The following is a 25075-nucleotide window of genomic DNA, read 5'->3' as shown; positions in this document are numbered from 1 at the left end:
TAAAAGACAGAAAGCAAAATCCTGGCTCCATTAAAGCCAGTAGGAATTTTGCAATAGATTTCAACAGAGCCCTCATGATTCACAGCATAAGTTAATCATTAACTAATGTAGTCAGAAAGAAACTATGGGCCAGGTATTTAGTTGTGATGTGTCTTGCACATTCAAGCAGGGGGAGTGGCCGCTCCCCATGAGCACATTCCCCCAAAGTGGCGCCTTTTTAACTCACTCACAAAAAAACGCACCACCCACTGTGGCGCGGTCTTCGGCGGTGGGACGTTCACTCGCTCTGCGGGGCCGGCAGCATTTCAGCGGCGGGTCCTTCTGTGCCGCCGGAGACACCCACAGCTAGTGAAGGGCCCGCCGCCGAAGACCCGGAGCGCCGCCCCGTCAATAAAAGCACCGCCGGGTGAGTAAAAGCACCGCAGCAGCGCTCCGGGTCTTCGGCGGCACCTCGGCGGCAGGACCTTCACTAGCTCTGGGTGTCTTCGGCGGCACTGAAGGACCCGCTGCTGAAATGCTGCCGGCCCCGCCGAAGACCCGGGTGAGTACAAGCGCTGCAGCAGGTGGCGCCTTTTTTTCTGATCACTCTCCCTGTTCCCTCCACCTCGCTACGCCACTGCGGTAAGACTGTAGATATGACTTTGCTTTGTCCAGTTGTTCCATTGCTCCAGATATATCAAGGTCAACACTTTGGAGTTTCTTGCTTACAACATTTATTTCAAACCATATGTCGTGCCACAACACTAATCCACACAGAAATTTGAAGGTATGTATGTTTCTGGTGATTCCATTTCCCTCTGCCACTGTTCTCCCATGAATAGTTCCTGTCTTAGCATTATCCTCCATAGTGGCAACTATGGCATCATCTATCTTCCCAATTTGGTGTTTGATAGGCTTTATTGCCTCCACTCGACTTTCCCATCCTGTGGCACTCAGTGGTTTTAGTGTAAGACAGGATGTTCCCAGATGTTGCTTCAAAATTTACCACTGATGAGTTGATGCAGAGAAAAATACATAGATGCTTTGAATTACATTAAAAAATTCAGCAGCCTCACTAGAAGCTGATGCTGCATCACTGACCACCAAGTTCAACAAATGAGAACTCCATGGGACAAAAAAAGCTCGAGAGTTTAACTCTTGGATCCGTGTCTGCACTCCTCTGTTCTTTCCTCTCATGTTGGCACCATTATAGTAGCCCTGACCTCTCATGTCAGTTATCGCAATTCCCATATCTTCCAGCTTTTTAAGAAGCACATTTGTCATACCAGCTCCTGTAGTATCAACAATGTCAATAAATTCTAGAAAATGCTCTCTGACAGTCACCATTGCAGGGACATTTTCACTAGGTTCTGTTGTTGTTACAAAACGCACCATTAAAGTCATTTGTTCCATATGGCTGATGTCAGGTGTGCAGTCCAGAATAACAGAGTAATATCTTGCTGACTTCAGATCTGCCACAATCTTCTGTTTGACTTTTGTTGCCAGTAACTGTACGATCTCATTTTGAATTGGTTTTCCAAGGTAGTGGTGTGTGTACATTTCTTGGGTGGTGACTCTTCTTCCTGAAGTACAGCATCAAACTCAGCCATCAGCTCCACAATTTTAAGGAAGTTTCCATTGTTTGGCACATACAAATGATCTGAAGTACCACGCAATGCTAGGTTTTGGGTAGCAAGCATTCTCACAATGACAATGAGCCTTTTCAGAACATTTTGCCAGTAAAGAGCCTCTGATGCAATCTTTTCTTGATGCTGATCATCTATGGTGGCCTTTAACCTTAGTCTCATCTCAAGCTCTTTCCACTTATGGAATGCTCTCTGGTGATTTGCTGCCTTCTCATGGCATGCCAGATTTCTAGCCAGATTTTTTCCAGTCCTTTGTTCCTGTAGAACCCAATGTGGCTGGAACATTAGACTGGAAGAGTTTGCAACAAAAACAGTATGCAGCATTCTGAGTTGTTGAGTACATAAGCCATGGCCTCTCCACTTTGTCACCATTGGGGATTTCACGCCAGTAATGTGTTGGATGGAAACTTCTATTTTCATTGTCTTTGGGGAACATGAAGTTTTTCACTTGCTGTGGCCCATGCAGTACAAGGAAGACCCCCAGGCTACTGCTCAAGTGGGTCCAGTCCTGGATCATCTAGACTTAAGGAACTAAACTCAGCAGCAGCTGTTTCTTGTGCCTCTACCACACTCTTCTCTGATCTACACTTTTCTTCAGGAATGTGTATGGTTACATCCATTTGAGATGGAGATATGGATGCTGCAGTAGCTGCCAGGTCACCTGCACTCTGACTAACTGGAAGATCAGGCATCTCCTCACCACTCACATACTCACTGGGAACGAAGGCTCACCGTGAACATTTGTGTCTATGTATCTCAGGAGAGCTCCTTCCTGCTTAGATAGAAAAGCTTCCTTTGCTTTCTTTCTTTTTCTGAATGCTGCCCCAGAGGGGCATTTTCTTCTTTCACTCATGACTGCTGTCCTGTGCCAGCTATAGTGGTTCTCAACACTCAATTGAAGGGGACAAATAAGCAGGGCCTGAGTGAGGAAAGGCATCAGCATCTTAAGGGCCTAACTGGCTCCTACTACTTCAGTTGACTACCTGTTCTCCTCAAGTGGGTTCAGGGAAGTAGCAGGAAACAGAAAGCTCCCTGAGAAACTGGTGTTAATCAGTCCAGACTCCTGGGGTTGCTAGAGAGTACATAAGAGGCTCCTCCTCCTCTCTCTCCCTGCAGCTCCTGTTGCTTTCTGTTATTCCTTCTCACCTTTTCTCCTGCCTGCCTGTTATGTCTCTTGAGCCCTCCTTCCTCCAGCACAGCACTCCACCATCTCTGTGCATCTAGAGGAGAGAGAATACATATGCACCAGCAGCAGACAGAATTTTCTACACTCTGAGTCCTAGTGGTGCCCCCCCACAGTCTGGCACCTGAGGCAGCCACCTCAGTTCACTTCATGGTAAGGCCAGCCCTGGGTGTCAACTAGCAATGAATATATGCTAGTTAGTTTAGGCTCAAGAGCCTTACTGACCTATAGGAAAGAGGCAGGCGGGAGAAGGGAAAAGGGACAGTTTTTAAACAATTTTCTTTTATGCAGCTTCATAGCCTCATTTTCGTTACTTTTTGTGCAGTGAGTTTCTTTTACATTTTAGTGTTTTACTGCTTCAGCTGAAGGGAGCAAGAAGCTGAGATGGCATCATCGTTTCTGTGAAACAGCTTGAAGATTCTGAGTGAAGGAGACAGTCTCAGCAGATGGATTATAGTAGCCAGTCAGGAGTAGAGGGATTTGCATAGTCACTCTACAGTTATTAAGAAAAGCTGCACAGCCATCATGCAAATCAGACTCCCACAACCGGAGTGCAGGGAATTGCGTAACTGGGGGAAAGTATACAGTTCTGCTTCAGTAAGTGCACAACATCCCAGCACTTTGACTGGCGAAGACAATCCTATTTCCATATAACATATGGTAAAATGCTTCATTCTAAATAAGCAGGCTCAGTGCCTGTTTTGCTAAGGAGTTGATATCAAACTCATTCTCCCAACTGAATGTAGCTGAGACGAAGCAACAATACTTTTTGTGCCAGGGGGTTCCCTACGTATCACTATTGATCAAGCCTATATTTCCATTATTCTGCCAAATACAAAATGAGAAATCATAGACTATCAGGGTTGGAAGGGACCTCAGGAGGTCATCTAGTCCAACCCCCTTCTCAAAGCAGGACCAATCCCCACACAGATTTTTTCCCCAGATCCCTAAATGGCCCCCTCAAGGATTGAATTCACAACCATGGTTTAGCAGGCCAATGCTCAAACCACTAAGCTATCCCTCCCCATTTCTTCACAGTTCAGCCATGATGAATGAGAACATAGCTATAAAGCATCTTATGTCCTGGATGCATGCTTCAAACTATGCTGTTTAAAGTTTACCCTTTGATGGCAAACCTTTCACTCCAAACCTAGCAGAACAAATCCAGCTAAAGAACATAAGATAAAAACAACAACAATGAAAAACAGAAGTGAAAAAGACGGTTACTCACTTTCTTGTAACTATTGTTCTTCAAGAGGTGTTCATGTCCATTCCAATTAGGTGTGTGCGTGCCGCATGCACGGTCATTGGAAACTTTTTCCCTTAGCAGCTCTCATCAGGTCGGCCGGCCAGCCCCCGGAGTGCCACCCTCATGGCGCTCAATATATGACACTGCTGACCCGATCCCCCTTCGGTTCCTTCTTTCCGGCTACTCCGACAGAGGGGAAGGAGGGTGGGTATTGGAATGGATGTGAGCAACACCTCTCGAAGAATAACAGTTACAAGAAGGGTGTCAAGTATCAGAGGGTAAGTAGCTGTGTTAGTCTGGATCTGTAAAAAACAACGGAGAGTCTTGTGGGAGTCACCTAATTGGAATCGACGTGAACAACCACTCGGAGGTGTACTGTGGTGTCTAGGCAAATAAGTACAAATAAGTGATGGTCACGTTAATACCACCCTATACCAAAAACCCACTGACCACTATGCCTACCTTCATGCCTCCAGCTTCCACCCTGGACACACCACATGATCCATCGTCTACAAGCAAGTGCTGAGATACAACCGCATCTGCTCCAACCCCTCAGACAGAGACCAACACCAACAAGATCTTCACCAAGCATTCTCAAAACTACGATATCCGCACAAGGAAATAAGGAAACAAATCAACAGAGCCAGATGTGTACCCAGAAGACTCCTGCTACAAGACAAGCCCAAGAAAGAAACCAACAGAACTCCACTGGCCATCACCTACAGTTCTCAACTTAAACCTCTCCAACGCATCATCAGTGATCTACAACCCATCCTGGACAATGATTCCTCACTTTCACAGACCTTGGGAAGCAGGCCAGTCCTCACCCACAGACAACCCGCCAACCTTAAGCATATTCTCACCAGCAACCACACACTGCACCATAACAACTCTAACTCAGGAACTAATCCATGCAACAAACCTCAATGCCAACTCTGCCCACATACCTACACCAGTGACACCATCACAGGACCTAACCAGATCAGCTACAACATCACCGGTTCATTCACCTGCACGTCCACCAATGTTATATATGCCATCATGTGCCAGCAATGCCCCTCTGCTATGTACATTGGCCAAACTGGACAGTCACTACGTAAAAGGATAAATGGACACAAGTCAGATATGAGGAATGGCAATATACAAAAACCTGTAGGAGAACACTTCAACCTCCCTGTCCACACAATAGCAGATGTAAAGGTAGCCATCTTACAGCAAAAAAAACTTCAGGACCAGACTCCAAAGAGAAACTGCTGAGCTTCAGTTCATTTGCAAATTTGACACCATCAGATCAGGATTAAACAAAGACTGTGAATGGCTAGCCAACTACAAAAGCAGTTTCTCCTCCCTTGGTGTTCAGACCTCAACTGCTAGCAGAGGACCTCACCCTCCCTGATTGAACTAACCTCGTCATCTCCAGACTGATTCTTGCCTGCATATTTATACCTGCCTCTGGAAATTTCCATTACATGCGTCTGACGAACCCACGAAAGCTTATGCTCCAATACAACTGTTAGTCTTAAAGGTGCCACAAGATTCTCTGTTGCTAGTTACAAGGTGAGTTACCATCTTTTCTTCTTCAAGTGATTGTTCACGTCGATTCCAATTAGGTGACTCCCAAGCTCTCCCACGGGGATGGGGTTGGAGTTAAGGAATCACTGACTAGAGCATCGCTCTACTGCATCGTCTCTAGCATGCTGTGTGATGGCATAGTGGGTGGCAAAGGTATACACCAAGGACCAGGTCACCACTCTGCAGATCTCTTGGATGGTTACCTGGGCCAGGAAAGTGGTGGAAGAGGCCTGGGCTCTTGTTGAGTGGGCCGTTATAGCTGGGGCTGGGACCTTGGCGAAGTCATAGCAGGTATGGATACAGTCTGTAACCCAGGAAGAGATGAGCTGTGAGGAGACCAGAAGTCCCTTCATCCGGTCCGACACCACTACAAACAACTGGTTTGACTCCCTGAAAGGCTTTGTGTGCTCAATGTAGAACGCTAGCGCCCTCCACACATCTAATGAGTGAAATCACTGCTCCTGTGAGTTGGCATGTGGGTTGGGGTAGAAAACAGGTAGAAAAATGTCCTGACTAAGGTGGAATTGGGATACCACCTCGGGCAGGAAAGCTGGGTGCGGCCTGAGCTGTACATTATCCTTGTGGAAGACCATGTAGGGGGGGTCGGAGGTTAGTGTTTTTAGCTCCGACACCCTCCTGGCTGATGTGATTGCAACCAGAAAGGCTACCTTCCACAAGAGATACAGAAGGGAACATGTAGCTAGCGGCTCGAATGGGGCTCCCATAAGCATAGCTAGGACCAGATTGAGGTCCCAAGTCGGTACCAGTGGGCAAGACTGAGGGTATAGCCGTTCCATGCCCTTAAGGAAATGGCCCACCATAGGACTGGCAAAGACTGAACGCTCCAACTCTCCGGGGTGGAACACTGAGATGGCTGGGAGGTGCTCCCTGATGAATGATCCAGCCAGGCCTTGCTGCTTCAGGTGCAGTAGATAGTCCAGGATGAACGGTATACATGCCTGAAGTGGAGATACTCGATTGTGATTACACCAGCACGAGAACCATTTGGCCAGGAAGGTGGCCCTGGTGGAAGGTTTCCTGCTACCAAGGAGCACCTCCATCACCGATTCTGTGCACTGGAGTTCCTTTGCGTTTAACCATGAAGCTTCCAGGCCGTGAGGTGCAGGGACTGGGAGGTCTGGGTGAAGCAGGCGGCCGTGGTCCTGTGTAATCAGATGGGGAAGGAGTGGCAGCACAATGGGGGGCCCTGGGCCCTTTAAACCGCTGCCGGAGCCCCCAGCTGCCGCTGCCACCCCCCAGGCCCGTTAAATTGCTGCCTGGGGAAGCTGGGCCGCCCCGGTACGGTGTACTGGCTTACTTTCACCTCTGGGGTACACCTCTGGGGTACACCTGCACCTGTCTATTTCGGAGAAAAGCTGCGATGACTGACATACACTGTTGATAACCCGAATGGGAACACCGTGAACTGATAGTGTATGTGGTTGACAACGAACCTCAGGAAATGTCTGTGAGGCGGCCAGATGGCTATGTGGACATATGCGTCTTTCATATCGAGGGCAGCGTACCAGTCCCCCGGATCCAGGGAAGGGATAATTGTGTTCAGGGAAACCATGTGGAACTTCAACTTTACCATGAACTGATTGAGTCTTCGCAGGTTTAAGATGGGTCTGAGACCCCCCTTGGCCTTGGGGATTAGGAAATATCGGGAGTAGAATCCCTTGCCCCTGAGCTCCTGAGGGACCTCCTCTAGCGCTCCCATGGCGAGGAGCGCCTACGCCTCCTGGATAAGTTGTTGCTTGTGAGAGGGGTCCCTGAAGAGGGACAGGGAAGGGGGGTGGGAGGGAGGGGAAGAGCAGAATTGGAGAGAATATCCCACTTCTACCATGCAAAGAACCCAGCGGTCCAATGTTATATGGGACCATGCACGGTAGAAGTGGGATAGACGGTTCAAAAAATGGGGGGAAGGATACGTGATTATGGCTGGTACACCATCCTCGGGCATCTCTTCAAAACCCTTGCTTGGATCCTGACTAGGGTGACCAGATGTCCCGATTTTATAGGGACAGTCCCGATTTTTGGGTCTTTTTCTTATATAGGCTTCTATTACCCCCCACCCCCGTCCCGATTTTTCACACTTGCTGTCTGGTCACCCTAATCCTGACAATGGCTTGGTTGGGCCCTGCCCTTGGCCTGAGGGAGGGTTGGGCATAGGTTTCTTGCATAGACTGCAAGATTTAAATCCTAGGGCTTGAGACATGCCTCAGAGCCCAAGGCGGGGTGTGGGGAGAACGACCCACTCACCAAAGCTATCGTACTAAATAATAAACTAAACAATAAAACGAAAGAAAAGCTGTGAAGAACTAAGAATGACTAAGGAAAGACTTGCAGGCAAGCAAGGTAACGTAGTTCCAATGCCACCACGGATGGTAAGAAGGAACTGAAGGGGGTTGGGTTGGCAGGGTCATATATTGAGCAGCATGAGGACACCACTCCAGGGGGGAGCTCCCTGGCCAACCCGACGGGAGCTGCTAACGGAAAAAGTTTCCGACGACTGTGCACGTGGCGTGCGCATACCTAATTGGAATCAACGTGAACAATCACTCGAAAAAGAACAAAGCTTTCCTTTCCCTCAAAACCCAGTCAAGAACAGCCCAATGCTATTGTATTCCGGGGAAAATGTTGTAATTAGGGCTGTCAAGCGATTAAAAAAAATAATTGGCGATAAACAACAATAGAATATCATTTATTTTAAATATTTTTGGATGTTTACTACATTTTCAAATATATTAATTTCAATTACAACACAGAATACAAAGTGCACGCTGCTCACATTTTTTATTACAAATATTTGCACTGTAAAAAAACAAAACAATTGTATTTTTCAATTCACCTCATACAAGTACTGTAGGGCAATCTCTTTACCATGAAAGTTGAACTTATAAATGTAGAATTGTGTAAAAAAAAAAAAACTGCATTCAAAAATAAAACAATGTAAAACTTTAGATCCTAAAGTCCACTCAGTCCTACTTCTTGGTTAGTCAATCACTCAGACAAACAAGGTTGGTTACAATTTGCAGCAGATAATGCTGCCTGCTTCTTGTTTACAATGTCACCTGATAGTGAGAACAGGGATTCTCATGGCACTGTTGTAGCTGGCATTGCAAGATATTAACGTGCCAAATACGCTAAAAATTCATATGTCCCTTCATGCTTCAACCACCATTCCAGAGGACATGCTTCCATGCTGATGATGGGTTCTGCTTGATAACAAGCCAAAGCAGTGTGTACTGACGCATATTCATTTTCATCATCTGAGTCAGATGCCACCAGCAGAAGGTTGATTTTATTTTTTGGTGGTTTGGGTTCTGTAGTTTCCGCATCAGAGTGTTGCTCTTTTAAGACTTCTAAAAACATGTTCCACACCTCGTCCCTCTCAGATTTTGGATGGCACTTCAGATTCTTAAACCTTGGGTAGAGTGCAATAACTATTTTTAGAAATCTCCTTCTTTGTGTTTTGTCAAATCTGTTGTGAAAGTGTTCTTAAAATGAACATGTGCTGGGTCATCATCCAAGACTGCTATAACATGCAGGTAAAACATAGCAGGAGACATACAATTGTCCCCCCAAGGAGTACAGTCACAAATTTTATTGGTACATTATTTTTTTAACGAGCATCATCAGCATGGAAGCATGTCCTCTGGAATGGTGGCCGAAGCATGAAGGGGCATACAAATATTTAGCATATCTGGCATGTAAATACCTTGCAACGCCGGCTACAAAAGTGCCATCCGAATGCCTGTTCTCATTTTCAGGTGACATTGTAAATAAGAAGCAGGCAGCAGTATCTCCCATCAATGTAAACAAACTTGTTTGTCTTAGCGATTAGCAGAATAAGAAGTAGGACTGAGTGGACTTGTAGGCTTTAAAGTTTTACACTGTTTTGTTTTTGAGTGCAGTTATGTAACCAAAAAAAAAAAATCTGCATTTGTAAGTTACACTTTCACGATAAAGAGATTGCACTTCAGTACTTGTATGAGGTGAATTGAAAAATAGTATTTCTTTTGTTTATCATTTTTACAGTGCATATATTTGTAATCAAACATAATAATATAAAGTGAGCATTGTGCACTTTGTATTCTGTGTTGTAATTGAAATCAATATTGAAAATGTAAAAAAAATCCAAAAATATTTAATAAATTTCATTGGTATTCTATTGTCATAAGTGCAATTAATCGTCATTAATTTTTTTTAGTTAATCGCACGAGTTAACTGCGATTAATTGAGAGCCCTAGCTGTAATGAAATTTCAGTCCACAATTTCTACAGTGGCATTGAAAGGCCAGCTCTGCACCATCTGTCAGAGCTATGCATTGTTATATCTGTCATGGAATGGTGGAAGCGGATTATCAGGATGTCAGAAATGAACTAAAATCAATTGGATTACTCATGGAGTAAGGTACTACTCAGTGTAAATACAGCAGAATTGAGCTCTTTATTACTACCGTTATTATGCAGAGGTGATAGCCTCCCTGTGTTTGAGATTGGAACCAACTGTCCATTATTAGCTCAATTTTTGGACCTCCATAAAATCGTCAAAAAAGTTCTTTTCCACTGCAGGTATTGGACGGGTGGTGTTTGGCCAGAGAAAAATTGGAGACCAAATTTGGGGTAAACTACACAAACTCTTTCAGAGATGCTGAACATCAGGTTGAGTAAATTCTTAGAATGCTTTTTTGCACATCATCTTTCCAAAGCTGGTTTGACCTAGAAACTTCAAGTATGGTTTATGCAAAAGTTCTTGATCATAACTGTCATATAAGTCTATTTTCAAAGAACTGGGGCACATATTCTTGAAATTAAACAACTTGAAATAAAGAGATTTAGGAATGCCTGATCCCAATGAACTTCCCAAAGTCCCCCTACCACCACTCTTATGAAGCATGCCAAGGTTCTGACAGACTTTATGCGTACAGTAACTCCTCACTTAACGTTGTAGTAATCTTCCTGAAAAATGTGACTTTATGCGCAACGATGTAAAGAGAATCCAATTTCCCCATAAGAATTTATGTAAATAGTTAGGTTCCAGGGAAATTTTTTTTGCCAGACAAAAGACATTATATACATATACAGTAAAAGTTTTAAACAATTTTAAACAAACAGTTTAATATTGTACACAGCAACGAATGATTGTGAAGCTTGGTTGAGGTGGTGAAGTAAGAAGGTGGGATATTTCCCAGGGAATGCCTGGCTGCTAAATGATGAACTAGCACTCAGCTGAGCCCGCAAGGGTTAATACGCTGTTGTTAATGTAGCCTCACACTCTACAAGGCAGCATGGACTGAGGCAGAACGGAGGAAACACAATAGATGCAGGGTAGTAGCTGCAAACACTTCCCTGCAAAAACTGAACATGATGTTGAGCCCACGCTATCCAGCTGGAGCGTAGCATTCCCTCCTCCTGACAGCACATGAACAGCTGCACAGGTGCTGACTTTCCAAAGTGCTGGGGGGTGCGTGCATGAGTGAGAGAGATGTGCATTGCCCCTTTAAGTACGCTGACCCCACTTCAAGTACGTTGCCCTTTTAAGCAGATCAGCCAGTTCAGACAGGAAGCAACAGCTTCCAGAAAGCTCCCTTCTTTCTGTCCCTGAGCCCTGTCCCCCTCCTCCGCTTTGTGGAGAGGGGGTACGGAGCGGAGGGCAGAGGGACATCCTGATATCAGCACCCCTCTCCCCCCCTCGCCCAGCAAGCAGGAAGCTCCTGGGAGCAGCTCTAAGGCAGAGGGCAGGAGCAGCAGAGCAGTGGCAGGAGGGCCACCTGAACTGCTGCTGGGCAGCAGCAGAGCCACATACCTTACAGGGAATTTAGGGGAGCTGATGGGGGAGGGAGAGCTGCTGCCCCTCCCCGCCCCGGTTCTAATCCCCAAAAGGAGGGGCTGCTCTTCCAGAGAATCCTGCAAGCAGTGGATAAAGCAGACAGCTGCCAAACTATGTTATAAAGGAGCATTGTGCAACTTTAAACAAGCTTGTTCCCTAATAGATCAGCAATGTAACAACGGGACAACGTTAAGTGAGGAGTCACTGTATGTCTACAGTGCAAAGGAAAACCTGCGCCACCAAGTCTCAGAGCTCAGGACCATTGACTTGGGCTTACTGGGTTCAGGCTGCAGGGCTAAAAATAGTAGTGTAGATGTTCCCACTAGACTGTGGCTTAGGATCTGAAACCTGGAGTGGGGGGTGGGTCTCAGAGCCTGGGCTCCGGGGGGGGGGGGGGGGGGAACAGCTACACTGTTATTTTCAGCCTCACAAGCCCGTGTCAGTTAACCTAGGTTCTGAGACTCGGCACTGTGGGTTTTTCTTTGCAATGTAGACATACATAAAAGTATGTTAGACCTTGCTGGACCAGCAATAGAATAAGGGACCTACATACAGTGCAGCCTAGTGTATTGAGCACCAGGCACACCCGAGTTCTATTCTTGTGTAGCTGAGATGGGCTCAAGCCACAAATTTCAGGTCCAGATTTTTAACATCTCTACATTCAGGCTCTTCAGATCTAGGGTTTTCATTCAGCCTATTTGAAAGAAAGGGGCCATTTGTGACATCCAGATATGGGTTCAGATTTTTAACACCCATCAAAGTTCAGATCCAGACCCTTTCTAATTCCCAGTTTTTGCCACACCATCTGACCGTAATAATACATTTCCCTTATAGCTCCTGCCTAACATCCTTTCCTGTAAGATAGTTATCTATCATTATCCTTATTGTACAAGTGGGAAACCTTTGAATGAGAGAGAGAGAGAGAGAGAGAGAGACCATGTGAAAACAATATGCCTGCACACCACGCATCTTTACCACTGACAACATTGTCATGTATCAGAGGGGTAGCCGTGTTAGTCTGGATCTGTAAAAGCAGTAGAGTCCTGTGGCACCTTATAGACTAACGGACGTATTGGAGCGTGAGCTTTCGTGGGTGAATACCCACTTCGTCGGATGCATGTCATGTATGAAATAATTGGAGTGGCAGGTTCTAAGACCCTGCATATTGATGCAGAGATATTTTGCTGATTCATCACAGCCAGACCAGGGGGTCTGATTTATCTCTAACCCAGGGTGTAAAAGGGGTTGATGGTCTCACTGGGAATGGAACGAAGGGCAGGGATAAAAAGATCTCACAGGGGAAAGCCTTAGGAACAATTAAATTGAGAAGGAAGCTTAGATTGTGGTTTGTATTTTGTTCTGTTATTTAAGTGAACAATAAAGGGAAACCCCAGGAAGGGGGCAGGTTTGGACCATATCCAAACTGAGTACATCCTGCCTGGAACAGGATGGGGAATCCACCTGTTTACACTCTGACTGTATGCACCTGCCCACTCACAACATATGTTCAACCTATTCAGAGAGCATCACCAGCACATGGCCTCTTACACTTCATAAAGATAGAAATGCCCACCCCCATTTCATGTGAAATCTCTATCACCTCACGTCAACTGAGATACTCTTTACAGATATGTTAGCTTTACATGGAGTGATCATAGAGCCATGTGGAGAGAATAGCTGTTCTGGTTCATTTGTTGTTTTGGACTGTTGGGGAGGAGTTTAAGTGTAACCTGGAAATTCCTGGCTTTCAGAAATGCTACCTTAACTAAGTTTTTGTCTGATAAATTATACTCATTGCATGCATCATTATATCCCTTGCAGTTATAAATCATTTTTAATCAAATAGAATGCATATTGGAAAATATAAATAAAGCTAATGCATCTTTATTAAAAGAGATTATTAGATTGATAACGAAGAGTTGCTAATTCTGGGAGATATTTTATTCATTTTTTGAATCTAGTCCATCCCAATGACGCATTACACCTGATTCAGCAGAACTCAATACACATTACACATATATTCGTAAAAATATTCTTCTAGATTCTTTTTTACAATATTAATGTTACCACATGCAGTTGTAAACAAGTGACCAGTCACTTTAAAGCCACTTTTTTTCTTACCTGTGTGGATCCAGGTTCAGAGTACAGTGATGGACTAGAGCCAAGTGTTTGTTCCAGCAAGGGCTAACTGGTTAATGTATAACTGCAAAAGTGGATAGGACAAGGATTGGGAGGAAAACTATTTCTATTTAGGAAGACACAAATACAAAGAGACACAGAACTATGTGAGGCCACACCAATAATAGAGTAAAAACAGTCTCAGCCTAAAGCCCGCAAGTTTATGTGGTACAAAGTTCTTCCATTATCCTTGATCTTTGAGAAATACTGTAGATGTATAAATACTATAAATAATACAACTGAAGATTTCCCCTCAGGAAACTCATTCTCTCCATCTCTGAAACATCCACTCCGGGCAACTCTATTTTTTCCTCTATATTTACCAGACCCTGTACCCACTAAAGTCAATGGCAAAGCTTCTGTTGCCTTCAATGGGGCAGGTTCAATCTCTGAAAGAATAAAAGGCAGTAAAAGTCAGCTGGTCTTTTCTGGGGCAGCCATCAAGTAGACAAGTTTATCTTTTTTATTTAAGAGGAGAAATAGGACTCACTTTGGGGCAAAGTGCATACCAAAAACTTGAAGAAGTGCAGGAAAACTTGAAGAAAACAATACAGCATCAAGAAAGATTTATGAACTTCAAAAATCCAATCAGAAATATGACAAAGGATGGCAGTGATAGAAACCTCCACCAGTGTAGAAAAGTATGGCCAAAATGCAGACACTATGTCTTAGGTAACTTTCCCAAATGAGATTGTGGAAGTACCCTGGTTGTCTTCAAAGGAAAGCACGGGAAGAGAAAATGCGTAACCATAAACTAGGGAAAAGGTCAAAATGCAAACATAATAAGCAAGCCCTCTGCTTTCAATATGCTTCAAGGAGATTAAAAACAGCAAATATTTTAACTCTGCCTTATCTTTAAAGAAAGCACATACTTGCTTATTAGAAACTGTTAATTTTGAAATGTTTTCAAAATGTGAAGCTATCATTAACACTATTACTGTCACTGTTAGCCTTCAGGAATGTGTATGAGCATGTTTTAAGAGTATTGCACAAGGTATCTATTGTTTTGATGCTATCGTTTAGGGAAATGTTTAATTGAAAGCTAAATGAAGGTATGCATGTTTTATTTAATGTACTCCTTCAGGACTGGTTTGGTACACCATTAGTGTACACATTCAAATTGAACTGCAATAGACAGGGCAGTGGAGCTTTCACAGGACCTGTCACTTCAGGTGTTTGAGCCAGATTTACTTGAATTTAAATGGAAGTGATTGTTAACAAAGACCTTTGGAGGGGAATAATTTGGGGAATCTTAGGAGACTTCATAATTGCTTAAGATAAAGAATGTAGGAACGGAGGAGGAAAGCTCTTAAAAAAGGAAGCTGGAAGTAAAATCTAAAGGGGTTGTGCATAATTTAGGAAACCCTTAATCCTCTGCATGTAGTTTTTTTAGATAAATTCAAATAATTTGTTAGATAAAGTATCTGGTAACACATCACCATTTGTAAACTACATCAGCCAAATCATTCCATTTCAAGAAAATGACATGCTCTTCCAGGACAGCCTGTAGCATTTGAACTCCCTATTAAGTGCAAGCACTCTGGCTTAAGAAATGTATGTCTCATTTGAACATATGGGTCAAGATATTCAAAAGTGGGTGCCTAAAATTGGGCTTCTAAGTCCATAGTCCACCTAAATCAGTGGTCTGATGTTCAAAAACGGTGAGCACCCAGCAGTTTCAATGAGACCGTTGAGTACTGACTACTTTTGAAAATCAGGACCCTTGCTAGTTGCCTAAATATGGTTTCAGGAGTCAAACTTTGGTCATCCATTTTTGAAAACAATTGTATTGCCTCTACAACACATTCATAACTGCAGTAAAATGCTGTCTTATCAGAAAAAAATATAGCAATCTAAAGCATGTTTTCACATTTTTTTAAAAAAGGTAAAAAAATTCCCAGGATGGGGGGCGACCTTTAGTAAGATACATTTAATGTTGTAAATAAATTCCAGTTTAATTATTGAATTTATCAGAACATTCTAATTGCTTGAAAACCACCAAATATTTGGAAGCCTAGAAATTCAAAGTGAGGGTTCCACAAACAATCTTAGCTCTGACTATGTAATATGTCTCATCTTTTAGCTAATCCCTAATAACTGCCTTACACTTAACAAGTATACCTCATTCACACTTCCAGTATTGCCTTTTCAGCTACCATGATGTAAAAACAGAAAAGATATTGAAGAAGAGCTAGTGGGATACCTTCAGTATTGGAGTAACTTGATTTTGATTCTGGTTCACATTGGATATACCATATCATCTAGAAATTTATTACCCATTATGGTGTATATACAGTACAGATCTAGAAGCCAGCTTCACATCACTGCTTATGTCTTCACTGCAGAGTTTACCCAGGCTCTCACATGGATTTTAGTCCAACTCACAAAACTATCCACACAAAAACCTCTGAGACGGGTTTGGAGGTGCTTTAAATCCAAGTTAGCTGAACCTGGCTGTGAGTATAGATTAGAGCCTGAGTTCTGCGTTACCTCCGGCTAACCCATCCACTTTGCAGTGTAGATGCAGGCTACCTAACTCAGATCCTGACAGTCCTCCAGTGCTTTCCTCCAATTCCCCCAATACTCTATTCTGGGAGTGAGACACTGTATAAACTCAGAACAAAAAGATAGTCCCTACCTCCAGAAGCTTGCTAAAAACCTACTCCTTTCTCCTGCACCAGAAGTCACCTACCAGTTTATATACACTGAGAAGATGTTTAAACCCCATAATCCAGGCAGCCTGCTCCATTTCTACACAGCACTTGAACAGCAATGCCATCTGGGAGTTCCTTCTCTCAGCCTGTTGCCAGCTGGTCAGAGGCTGACACCAAGGTTCTGGTGGATATCTGGTGTGAGGTCACTAAGCAGCATGATTTGAGATGTACCCAAAATCAACATGTCTACAAGAACACCTCCATGAGCCTGGCAGAGGAGAGGATTTGCTGGATGGGAATTCAGTACAGGTGAAGAATCAAAAACCTGAAAGGTGCATGCCACAAGGCAAAAGATGCCAATGACAGCAACTCACTGGAGTCCACTGTCATGGTAGATGGGCTTTTGAGATTGGACAGAGTTATTCTTACTGCTCAACTGGGGACAGAGGGACTGGAGGAACCAGGCCAGACCTTCCTGCACTTCAGTTATTGCTGACAGTAAAAAAAGACAGACATTTTAACACTTTAGCTTGAAGTTAGTGGGTCTAATCAAGCTGAAGGTGTTAAACTTTGTCTACATTGGTGTGAAGTGGAGATTTCAATGGAGTTTAGCTAGTTTGACTGAGTTAACTGCATTGCAAAAAGCACCAGTTTTCCAAGTCCAGACAAGCCTTGAGTCAGCCAGGAAGCCTTCCAGCAAAAACAAGAAAGATGGGACTTGGCACTTGTTTCTAAGATAAAAAACAAGTAGGAGAAATAGGCCTCCACTTTTAAATCCATCTTAAAACAACAAGAAACAAATAAACGGCACAGAGCATTTTTTTTTCCTTTGCGGGTCACCTGCACTATGAATTTCCCAACTGTCAAACTTTGTTTTTAATTTTTCGATTTAACTTTGTTACATTTACAACAATATTTTAATAAGGTTGTGAATTAATTGATATCCATATAAAATCTTAACTGCACCTTCAATCACTTCACATAATGCACGTACAAGGTGATATAAATAAGGTTCTTTAAAAACCTCATGGCGTTTTTCACTGGGCATTGACCACAGGAATCTTAACCCCAATGTGCTGGCCAATTTCTTATTTGAGTAGATTACATTCTGACTGTGTACAATTGCCCCCGCAGTTGAAACTAAATAATACATTACTCTTATTTCTTGCATTGACCTAAACTGCTGTGTTGTGTTGCTATGTGCTGAGGTGGCTGTATGTCAGTGCTGGGTGGAGCACAGTAGGAATCTACATTGTATATAAACCACTTAAGAAGCAGTTTGATCTAAGGGACTGACTGACCACAGGGTTAAGAGTCAGGAAATGCCAAGAATGACCTTGAGCAGATCACTGCAGACTACGTGGCTCTGGGAAGAAGGATAAAGGAGTTTGAGGCGCAAGTGGTGTTCTCGTCCATCCTCCCTGTGCAAGGAAAAGGCCGGGGTAGAGACCGTCGAATCGTGGAAGTCAACGAATGGCTACGCAGGTGGTGTCGGAGAGAAGGCTTTGGATTCTTCGACCATGGGATGGTGTTCCAAGAAGGAGGAGTGCTAGGCAGAGACGGGCTCCACCTAACGAAGAGAGGGAAGAGCATCTTCGCCAGCAGGCTGGCTAACCTAGTGAGGAGGGCTTTAAACTAGGTTCACCGGGGGAAGGAGATCAAAGCCCTGAGGTAAGTGGGGAAATGGGATCCTGGGAGGAAGCACAAGCAGGAGAGCACAAGAGGGGAGGACTCCTGTCTCATGCTGAGAAAGAGGGACGATCATTGAGTTATCTTAAGTGCCTATACACAAATGCAAGAAGCCTGGGAAACAAGCAGGGAGAACTGGAAGTCCTGGCACAGTCAGGGAACTATGATGTGATTGGAATAACAGAGACTTGGTGGGATAACTCACATGACTGGAGTACTGTCATGGATGGATATAAACTGTTCAGGAAGGACAGGCAGAGCAGAAAAGGTGGGGGAGTTGCGTTGTATGTAAGAGAGGAGTATGACTGCTCAGAGCTCCGGTATGATACTGCAGAAAAACCTGGGAGTCTCTGGATAAAGTTGAGAAGTGGGAGCAACAAGGGTGATGTCGTGGTTGGAGTCAGCTATAGACCACCAGACCAGGGGGATGAGGTGGACGAGGCTTTCTTCTGGCAACTAGCAGAAGTTGCTAGATCGCAGGCCCTGGTTCTCATGGGAGACTTTAATCACCCTGATATCTGCTGGGAGAGCAATACAGCGGTGCACAGGCAATCCAGGAAATTTTTGGAAAGCGTAGGGGACAATTTCCTGATGCAAGTGCTGGAGGAACCAACTAGGGGCAAAGCTTTTCTTGACCTGCTGCTCACAAACAGAGAAGAACTAGTAGGGGAAGCAAAAGTGGATGGGAACCTGGGAGGCAGTGACCATGAGATGGTCGAGTTCAGGATCCTGACACAAGGAAGAAAGGAGAGCAGCAGAATATGGACCCTGGACTTCAGAAAAGTAGACTTTGACTCCCTCAGGGAACAGATGGGCAGGATCCCCTGGGAGAATAACATGAAGGGCAAAGGGGTCCAGGAGAGCTGGCTGTATTTTAAAGAATCCTTATTGAGGTTGCAGGAACAAACCATCCCGATGTGTAGAAAGAATAGTAAATATGGCAGGCGACCAGCTTGGCTAAACAGTGAAATCCTTGCTGATCTTAAACGCAAAAAAGAGGCTTATAAGAAGTGGAAGATTGGACAAATGACCAGGGAGGAGTATAAAAATATTGCTCAGGCATGCAGGAGTGAAATCAGGAAGGCCAAATCACACTTGGAGTTGCAGTTAGCAAGAGATGTTAAGAGTAACAAGAAGGGTTTCTTCAGGTATGTTAGCAACAAGAAGAAAATCAAGGAAAGTGTGGGCCCCTTACTGAACGAGGGAGGCAACCTAGTGACCGAGGATGTGGAAAAAGCTAATGTACTCAATGATTTTTTTGCCTCTGTCTTCACACACAAGGTCAGCTCCCAGATTGCTGCACTGGGCAGTACAGCATGGGGAGAAGGTGACCAGCCCTCTGTGGAGAAAGAAGTGGTTCGGGACTATTTAGAAAAACTGGACATGCACAAGTCCATGGGGCCGGATGCGCTGCATCCGAGGGTGCTAAAGGAGTTGGCGGGTGAGATTGCAGAGCCATTAGCCATTATTTTTGAAAACTCATGGCGATCGGGGGAGGTCCCAGATGACTGGAAAAAGGCTAATGTAGTGCCCATCTTTAAAAAAGGGAAGAAGGAGGATCCGGGGAACTACAGGCCAGTCAGCCTCACCTCAGTCCCTGGAAAAATTATGGAGCAGGTCCTCAAGGAATCAATTATGAAACATTTAGAGGAAAGGAAAGTGATCAGGAACAGTCAGCATGGATTCACGAAGGGGAAGTCGTGCCTGACTAACCTAATTGCCTTCTATGATGAGATAACTGGCTCTGTGGATGAGGGGAAAGCAGTGGATGTGTTATTTCTTGACTTTAGCAAAGCTTTTGATACTGTCTCCCACAGTATTCTTGCCACCAAGTTAAAGAAGTATGGGCTGGATGAATGGACTGTAAGGTGGATAGAAAGCTGGCTAGATCGTCGGGCTCAACGGGTAGTGATCAATGGCTCCATGTCTAGTTGGCAGCCGGTTTCAAGTGGAGTGCCCCAAGGGTCGGTCCTGGGGCCGGTTTTGTTTAATATCTTTATTAATGATCTGGAGGATGGTGTGGACTGCACTCTCAGCAAGTTTGCAGATGACACTAAACTAGGAGGCGTGGTAGATACACTAGAGGGTAGGGATCGGATACAGAGGGACCTAGACAAATTAGAGGATTGGGCAGAAAAAAACCTGATGAGGTTCAACAAGGACAAGTGCAGAGTCCTGCACTTAGGACGGAAGAATCCCATGCACTGCTACAGACTAGGGACCGAATGGCTAGGTAGCAGTTCTGCTGAAAAGGACCTAGGGGTCACAGTGGACGAGAAGCTGGATATGAGTCAACAGTGTGCTCTTGTTGCCAAGAAGGCTAACGGCATTTTGGGCTGTATAAGTAGGGGCATTGCCAGCAGATCGAGGAACGTGATCGTTCCCCTTTATTCGACATTGGTGAGGCCTCATCTGGAATACTGAGTCCAGTTTTGGGCCCCACACTACAAGAAGGATGTGGAAAAATTGGAAAGAGTCCAGCGGAGGGCAACAAAAATGATTAGGGGTCTGGAGCACATGACTTATGAGGAGAGGCTGAGAGAACTGGGATTGTTTAGTCTCCAGAAGAGAAGAATGAGGGGGGATTTGATAGCAGCCTTCAACTACCTGAAGGGGGGTTCCAAAGAGGATGGAGCTCGGCTGTTCTCAGTGGTGGCAGATGACAGAACAAGGAGCAATGGTCTCAAGTTGCGGTGGGGGAGGTCCAGGTTGGATATCAGGAAAAACTATTTCACTAGGAGGGTGGTGAAACACTGGAATGCGTTACCTAGGGAGGTGGTGGAGTCTCCTTCCTTGGAGGTTTTTAAGGCCCGGCTTGACAAAGCCCTGGCTGGGATGATTTAGCTGGGAATTGGTCCTGCTTTGAGCAGGGGGTTGGACTAGATGACCTCTTGAGGTCCCTTCCAACTCTGATATTCTATGATTCTATGATTCTATGAAATCTTAAACTCAGTGTGGAATGTGGATACTCAGGACTGCCCAGGTTTAGGCCCAATCTGAATCTTATGTGAATTGAGGATGAAGTAGGGGTTGAGTCCAATTCCTAGTCGGCAGCTGACCTTTTCACACCGAACATCATCATTGCTGGCACTATACCTCTACCCCGGTATAACGCTGTCCTCGGGAGCCAAAAAATCTTACTGTGTTATAGGTGAAACCGCGTTATATTGAACTTGCTTTGATCCACTGGAGTGTGCAGCCCCGCCCCCCCGGAGCGCTGCTTTACTGCATTATATCTGAAATCGTGTTATATCGGGTCGCGTTATATCGGGGTAGAGGTGTATATCCTGGCAAAATCAGCAGAGAAGCTGAGCCCTAAATGGGCCATGGAGGCTCAAACCCCCCTCTTCGGCCCTAGAAGTGGTCCCTCTAAGTCACGGCTGAGACTCACTGATTGTGAAGAGGACACACTGCTATTATGCCTGCTCTGGGGTAGAGAGAGGATTTGCTCTCCAGGGGTCTCATTCTGGCACTTTTAAGCAGCTGCTCACTGTGGCTTAGAGACCCAACAGGGAAAGGTATAGGTAGTATGGGGGAAGGAGGAAGTCTCTCACCTTTGCAGGCTCCTTCGTCATTAGCAGGTTGGTAGCCAGGCCTGCAGGTGCACCTCCCAATGGCCACCATCCACTCGCCTTCCCCATTGCAGTGCAGCCTGACGCCAGAGGACCCGGCCGTACTTGCCTCCTCTGCATCCGCCACACAGGTCCCCACCGCCTCCACCAGCGAGGTCCTCTCTCCACCGGCAAAGGTCTCTGGGAAGGAGGCAAACCCCCTCACAACAGCTGGGCACTTGTAGAAGAAGACTTGTACAGCCACCAGTGACATGCAGGCCCCTGAGTCCTGGAATGCCAGGTAGAAGCCACGCCGGGTGAGCGGCCCAAAGCTGCGTACCTTGACGTTCATCTTCACCACCTTCCCAGTGCTGTCCACCTGTGAGAAGCTTTCGTCAGCTGCAATGGTATCCACCTTGGTCCAGGGCCCCTCACGCCATTCAGGCAGATCCTGTGTAGCCATGTCGGTTTCCGCCTGATAGTAATAGAGGGTGAAGGTCTCCTTGCAGGAAGAAGCCACGGTCCGCATGCTGGCACAGTCACGCACCGAGAAGCGGAGACGGACGTGGACTCGGTGGGCCCCACGCCGCTCTATGAAGTGAGTGCGCAGCCAGTTATTTTGGCCCGGCTCAGCCACATTGCAGACCTCAAAGGTTCGGATCAGGTGCTTCTTGTCATCCAGGACACTCACCTCGTCCCACTGTGATGAATGGGCAGTGGAGAGAGAGGTGGAGAAGTTGTTAGAGGGGTTTCACACATGCGGCAAATCTGGGATACAATGATCACAGGTCTCTGGATCACAGGGACCAGGACTCACTATCTTTACAACAGGCTCCTTCTATCTGAGCCTTCTACTTGCCTCTTGGACAAACAGTGCTGGGGCCCCACACTGGGACTTGGGCTGATGCCTGATTCTGACAGCACTCAGAGCAAGGACTGCTGCACTGTTAAAGGGGCTGCCCTGCAGTGGAGGTGTTAAACAAAGCTCAATTCAACCCTCTGTTGGGCAGGTAGTACCCCAGGCTGGCATTGCTGGAGAGTACTAGGGGGAAACGGGATACTGCAGTGCAATGTTAGCATCCTAAATGTCTTGGCGACACCTCTCTTTGCCCTGGCCTTTCCTATCTCAAGACAGAGAAGAGACACACAAAACAGAGAGAGACAGAGCGTCCTTTGGAGAAGGTGTTAAAAACAGCTCCCTTGCACCTAGCTCTGACTCAGCTGGGCTGTCCCTGTGGAAGCTTAAGATTTCATGAGTACTTCTGAAGGGGGAAAAACACCCAGAGTTAGAAATGAATCTAACATTGTAGCTCTAGTATCCCCCTCTCTCAGTCACATGCTTCTAATGCCTTTGCCTGTGTGGTCCAGTATCTGACTCAGCACAATATAAAGCATTTTGGATACTCCGTATGCATGAAAACTGGAAAAGAAACCTATTCCGCTCCAACCCCACCTTCCCAGATGGCTATGTAAGCCTTCCCACAGGTGGTGGAGGAAGAAAGAGGGCCAGGGAGCACTTACCCCATCAGGAGGGTGGGTGGTCCAGCCAATTTCCGAGGTCTCTCCCGTTGTATCCAGAAGTATTTCTGTTTTTAAAAAAATAGTCTTTTGTACTTTTCCAAACATCAGCTGCTCAAGCTCGATATGTTCCCTACAAGACTCCTTCCTGCATCTCATCCCCTGGAGGGGATATACTGTGCTTCCAGCCCCACACACCTCACTCGCAGAGAGATCTGTGTTCTGAGATCATGCCTGGCCTCATCCAGAAGTCAGAATTCTGTTCCCAGCTTTCCCCTATGATCTAGGGAAAGGTCTGCAATTCAGTGACTCAATGGATGGTCTCTGGGATTCAGATTGATCCAGTGGTTAAGGCACCAGATGGAAAGCCTGTGTTTTAATTCTAGCTCCGCCAATTGCCACTGTTAAATGATATTGGCCAAGTCTCTTACAACCTATTGACTTTCCCAGGAGTCCAGTATACTCAGCACCTCCAAGGATCAAGCCCTATCCAAGCAACCATTCTACATTTCTTTCCTAAGTAATTTTAGCCCTGGTGGAAGATGCCAGACTTAATTACCCTTGGAGACTAAAGTCCTCTATTTAGGTCCAAAGCAGTACAGCACTGGCTGCAGCAGCACAAGCTACACACACAAATATCCCCTACCAATGTACCTCATTTCTGAGACCACTAAGAAAGGAGAGGGGGTGGAAGGTCACTGTATCGAATTTACACATGCTGGTATTTTTTGCGAGTCAACAGCTCTCTGAAGTTCTGGAATTTAAAACTCTGCTTGCTTGTTTGTTACTGTTTTTCTTTCATTTTGTTTTCTATAAAAATTAGGAAATACCATTTAAAACAACTTTGTGAAAAGAATATTAAAGATGAGCTTGTCCCAAGCCTTTATAGAGTAGGGAGCCCAAGGAGGACACAACAGCAGTATCAAGAGAGTGCAGGGATTTCTCCCTTTGTATGCTTGTAGGGATGCATATCACACCAAAGGAGGCAGGGAGGAAGCAGGGCCACATCTCTCCTCCATGAGGCACAATCCTTCCCCAAGCCACCTCTGGGGCGCTATAGCTCTGCACCACACCATACTCATCAGTGCCTGAATGGCACGATCTGGCACTGGGGTGGCACTTTGACATCTCTTTGCTTCACCAGCATGGCTTCATTCTGATGGAATAACCAATGGGTTTATTTTTTGATGAACAAAGAACATTTTCTAAATCAGGTTTGAGTCATTTCCTCTGCTTAAGTGTACCCAAACGCAGAGCATGAAAATCTGAGAAGAGATGGAGAAAGAAAAGGGGATTTGGGGGATTTAGGGGAGGGGAGAAAGAAAGAAAGAAAGAAAGAAAGAAAGAAAGAAAATAGAAAAGCCTTGTTCAACTGCCTGGGCTCTGGGCTGCTGGCAGGCAGTATATTCCCCAGATGGCTTCTCTCCAGTGACCCAGGTAATCTTTATCGAGCGCATGAATATTTCACAGACTAACGGATACATGCAGCCTGGCGCTGACAGGACTCTCCCTCCAATGGTGAATATTTAAAAAGGCAAGATGCATTAGAAACCGATAAGTGTGCGCATGCACGGCACATGTGGAGAAAATGGCCCTCAATGCCATAACTCCGATGCAAAGGTATGCAACAAGAGTACCGGACATTTACAAGCACAGCGGTGTTTCCCCTGTTCCTCCCCACTCTCAATGGCTGCATGTCCTCGATCAGATCAATGGTCCCATCTAGTCCTGAGTCCTTGCCACATTTAGTCAGACTAGTGGCCTACCTCATCCAGGATCCTGCCTTCCACCAACACAGATCACACCACTGCTCTGTTTAGTCCAGTACCCCAGCATGGAGGGAAAGTAGATCCTGCTAGAAATCCAGCCTCCTGCCATGTTAGATCAGACCAACAATCTATCTAGTGCAGGGGTCTCAAACACGCGCCAGTCCGCGGAGTTATTAGCTGCAGCCCGACAAGCTCCCAGAGCTCCCGCCCCCGCTCCCCCGAGTTATTTCCTGCGGCCGCCAAGCAGGGGTG

General features: G+C 45.5%; 1 protein-coding gene across 2 annotated transcripts in view; it reads right to left on the bottom strand.

Moving 5' to 3' along the window:
• LOC128843806 (ephrin type-B receptor 5) overlaps positions 1 to 25075 on the bottom strand; it is a 152235-nt gene that overhangs the window by 84475 nt on the left and 42685 nt on the right. For both annotated transcript variants that reach the window (XM_054040927.1, XM_054040935.1), the window contains exons 3-4: positions 23058 to 23122; positions 21540 to 22236 (exon numbers count right to left, since the gene is read on the bottom strand). In XM_054040927.1, coding sequence (XP_053896902.1) covers positions 21540 to 22236; positions 23058 to 23122 — 762 coding nt within the window. The remainder of the gene's footprint in view (positions 1 to 21539; positions 22237 to 23057; positions 23123 to 25075) is intronic.

This window comes from Malaclemys terrapin, chromosome 1, assembly GCF_027887155.1.
Source record: "Malaclemys terrapin pileata isolate rMalTer1 chromosome 1, rMalTer1.hap1, whole genome shotgun sequence".
Classification (NCBI taxonomy): domain Eukaryota; kingdom Metazoa; phylum Chordata; order Testudines; family Emydidae; genus Malaclemys; species Malaclemys terrapin.
The sequence above is the reverse complement of the archived record's forward strand: the minus strand, read 5'-3'. Positions and strand labels throughout refer to the sequence as shown.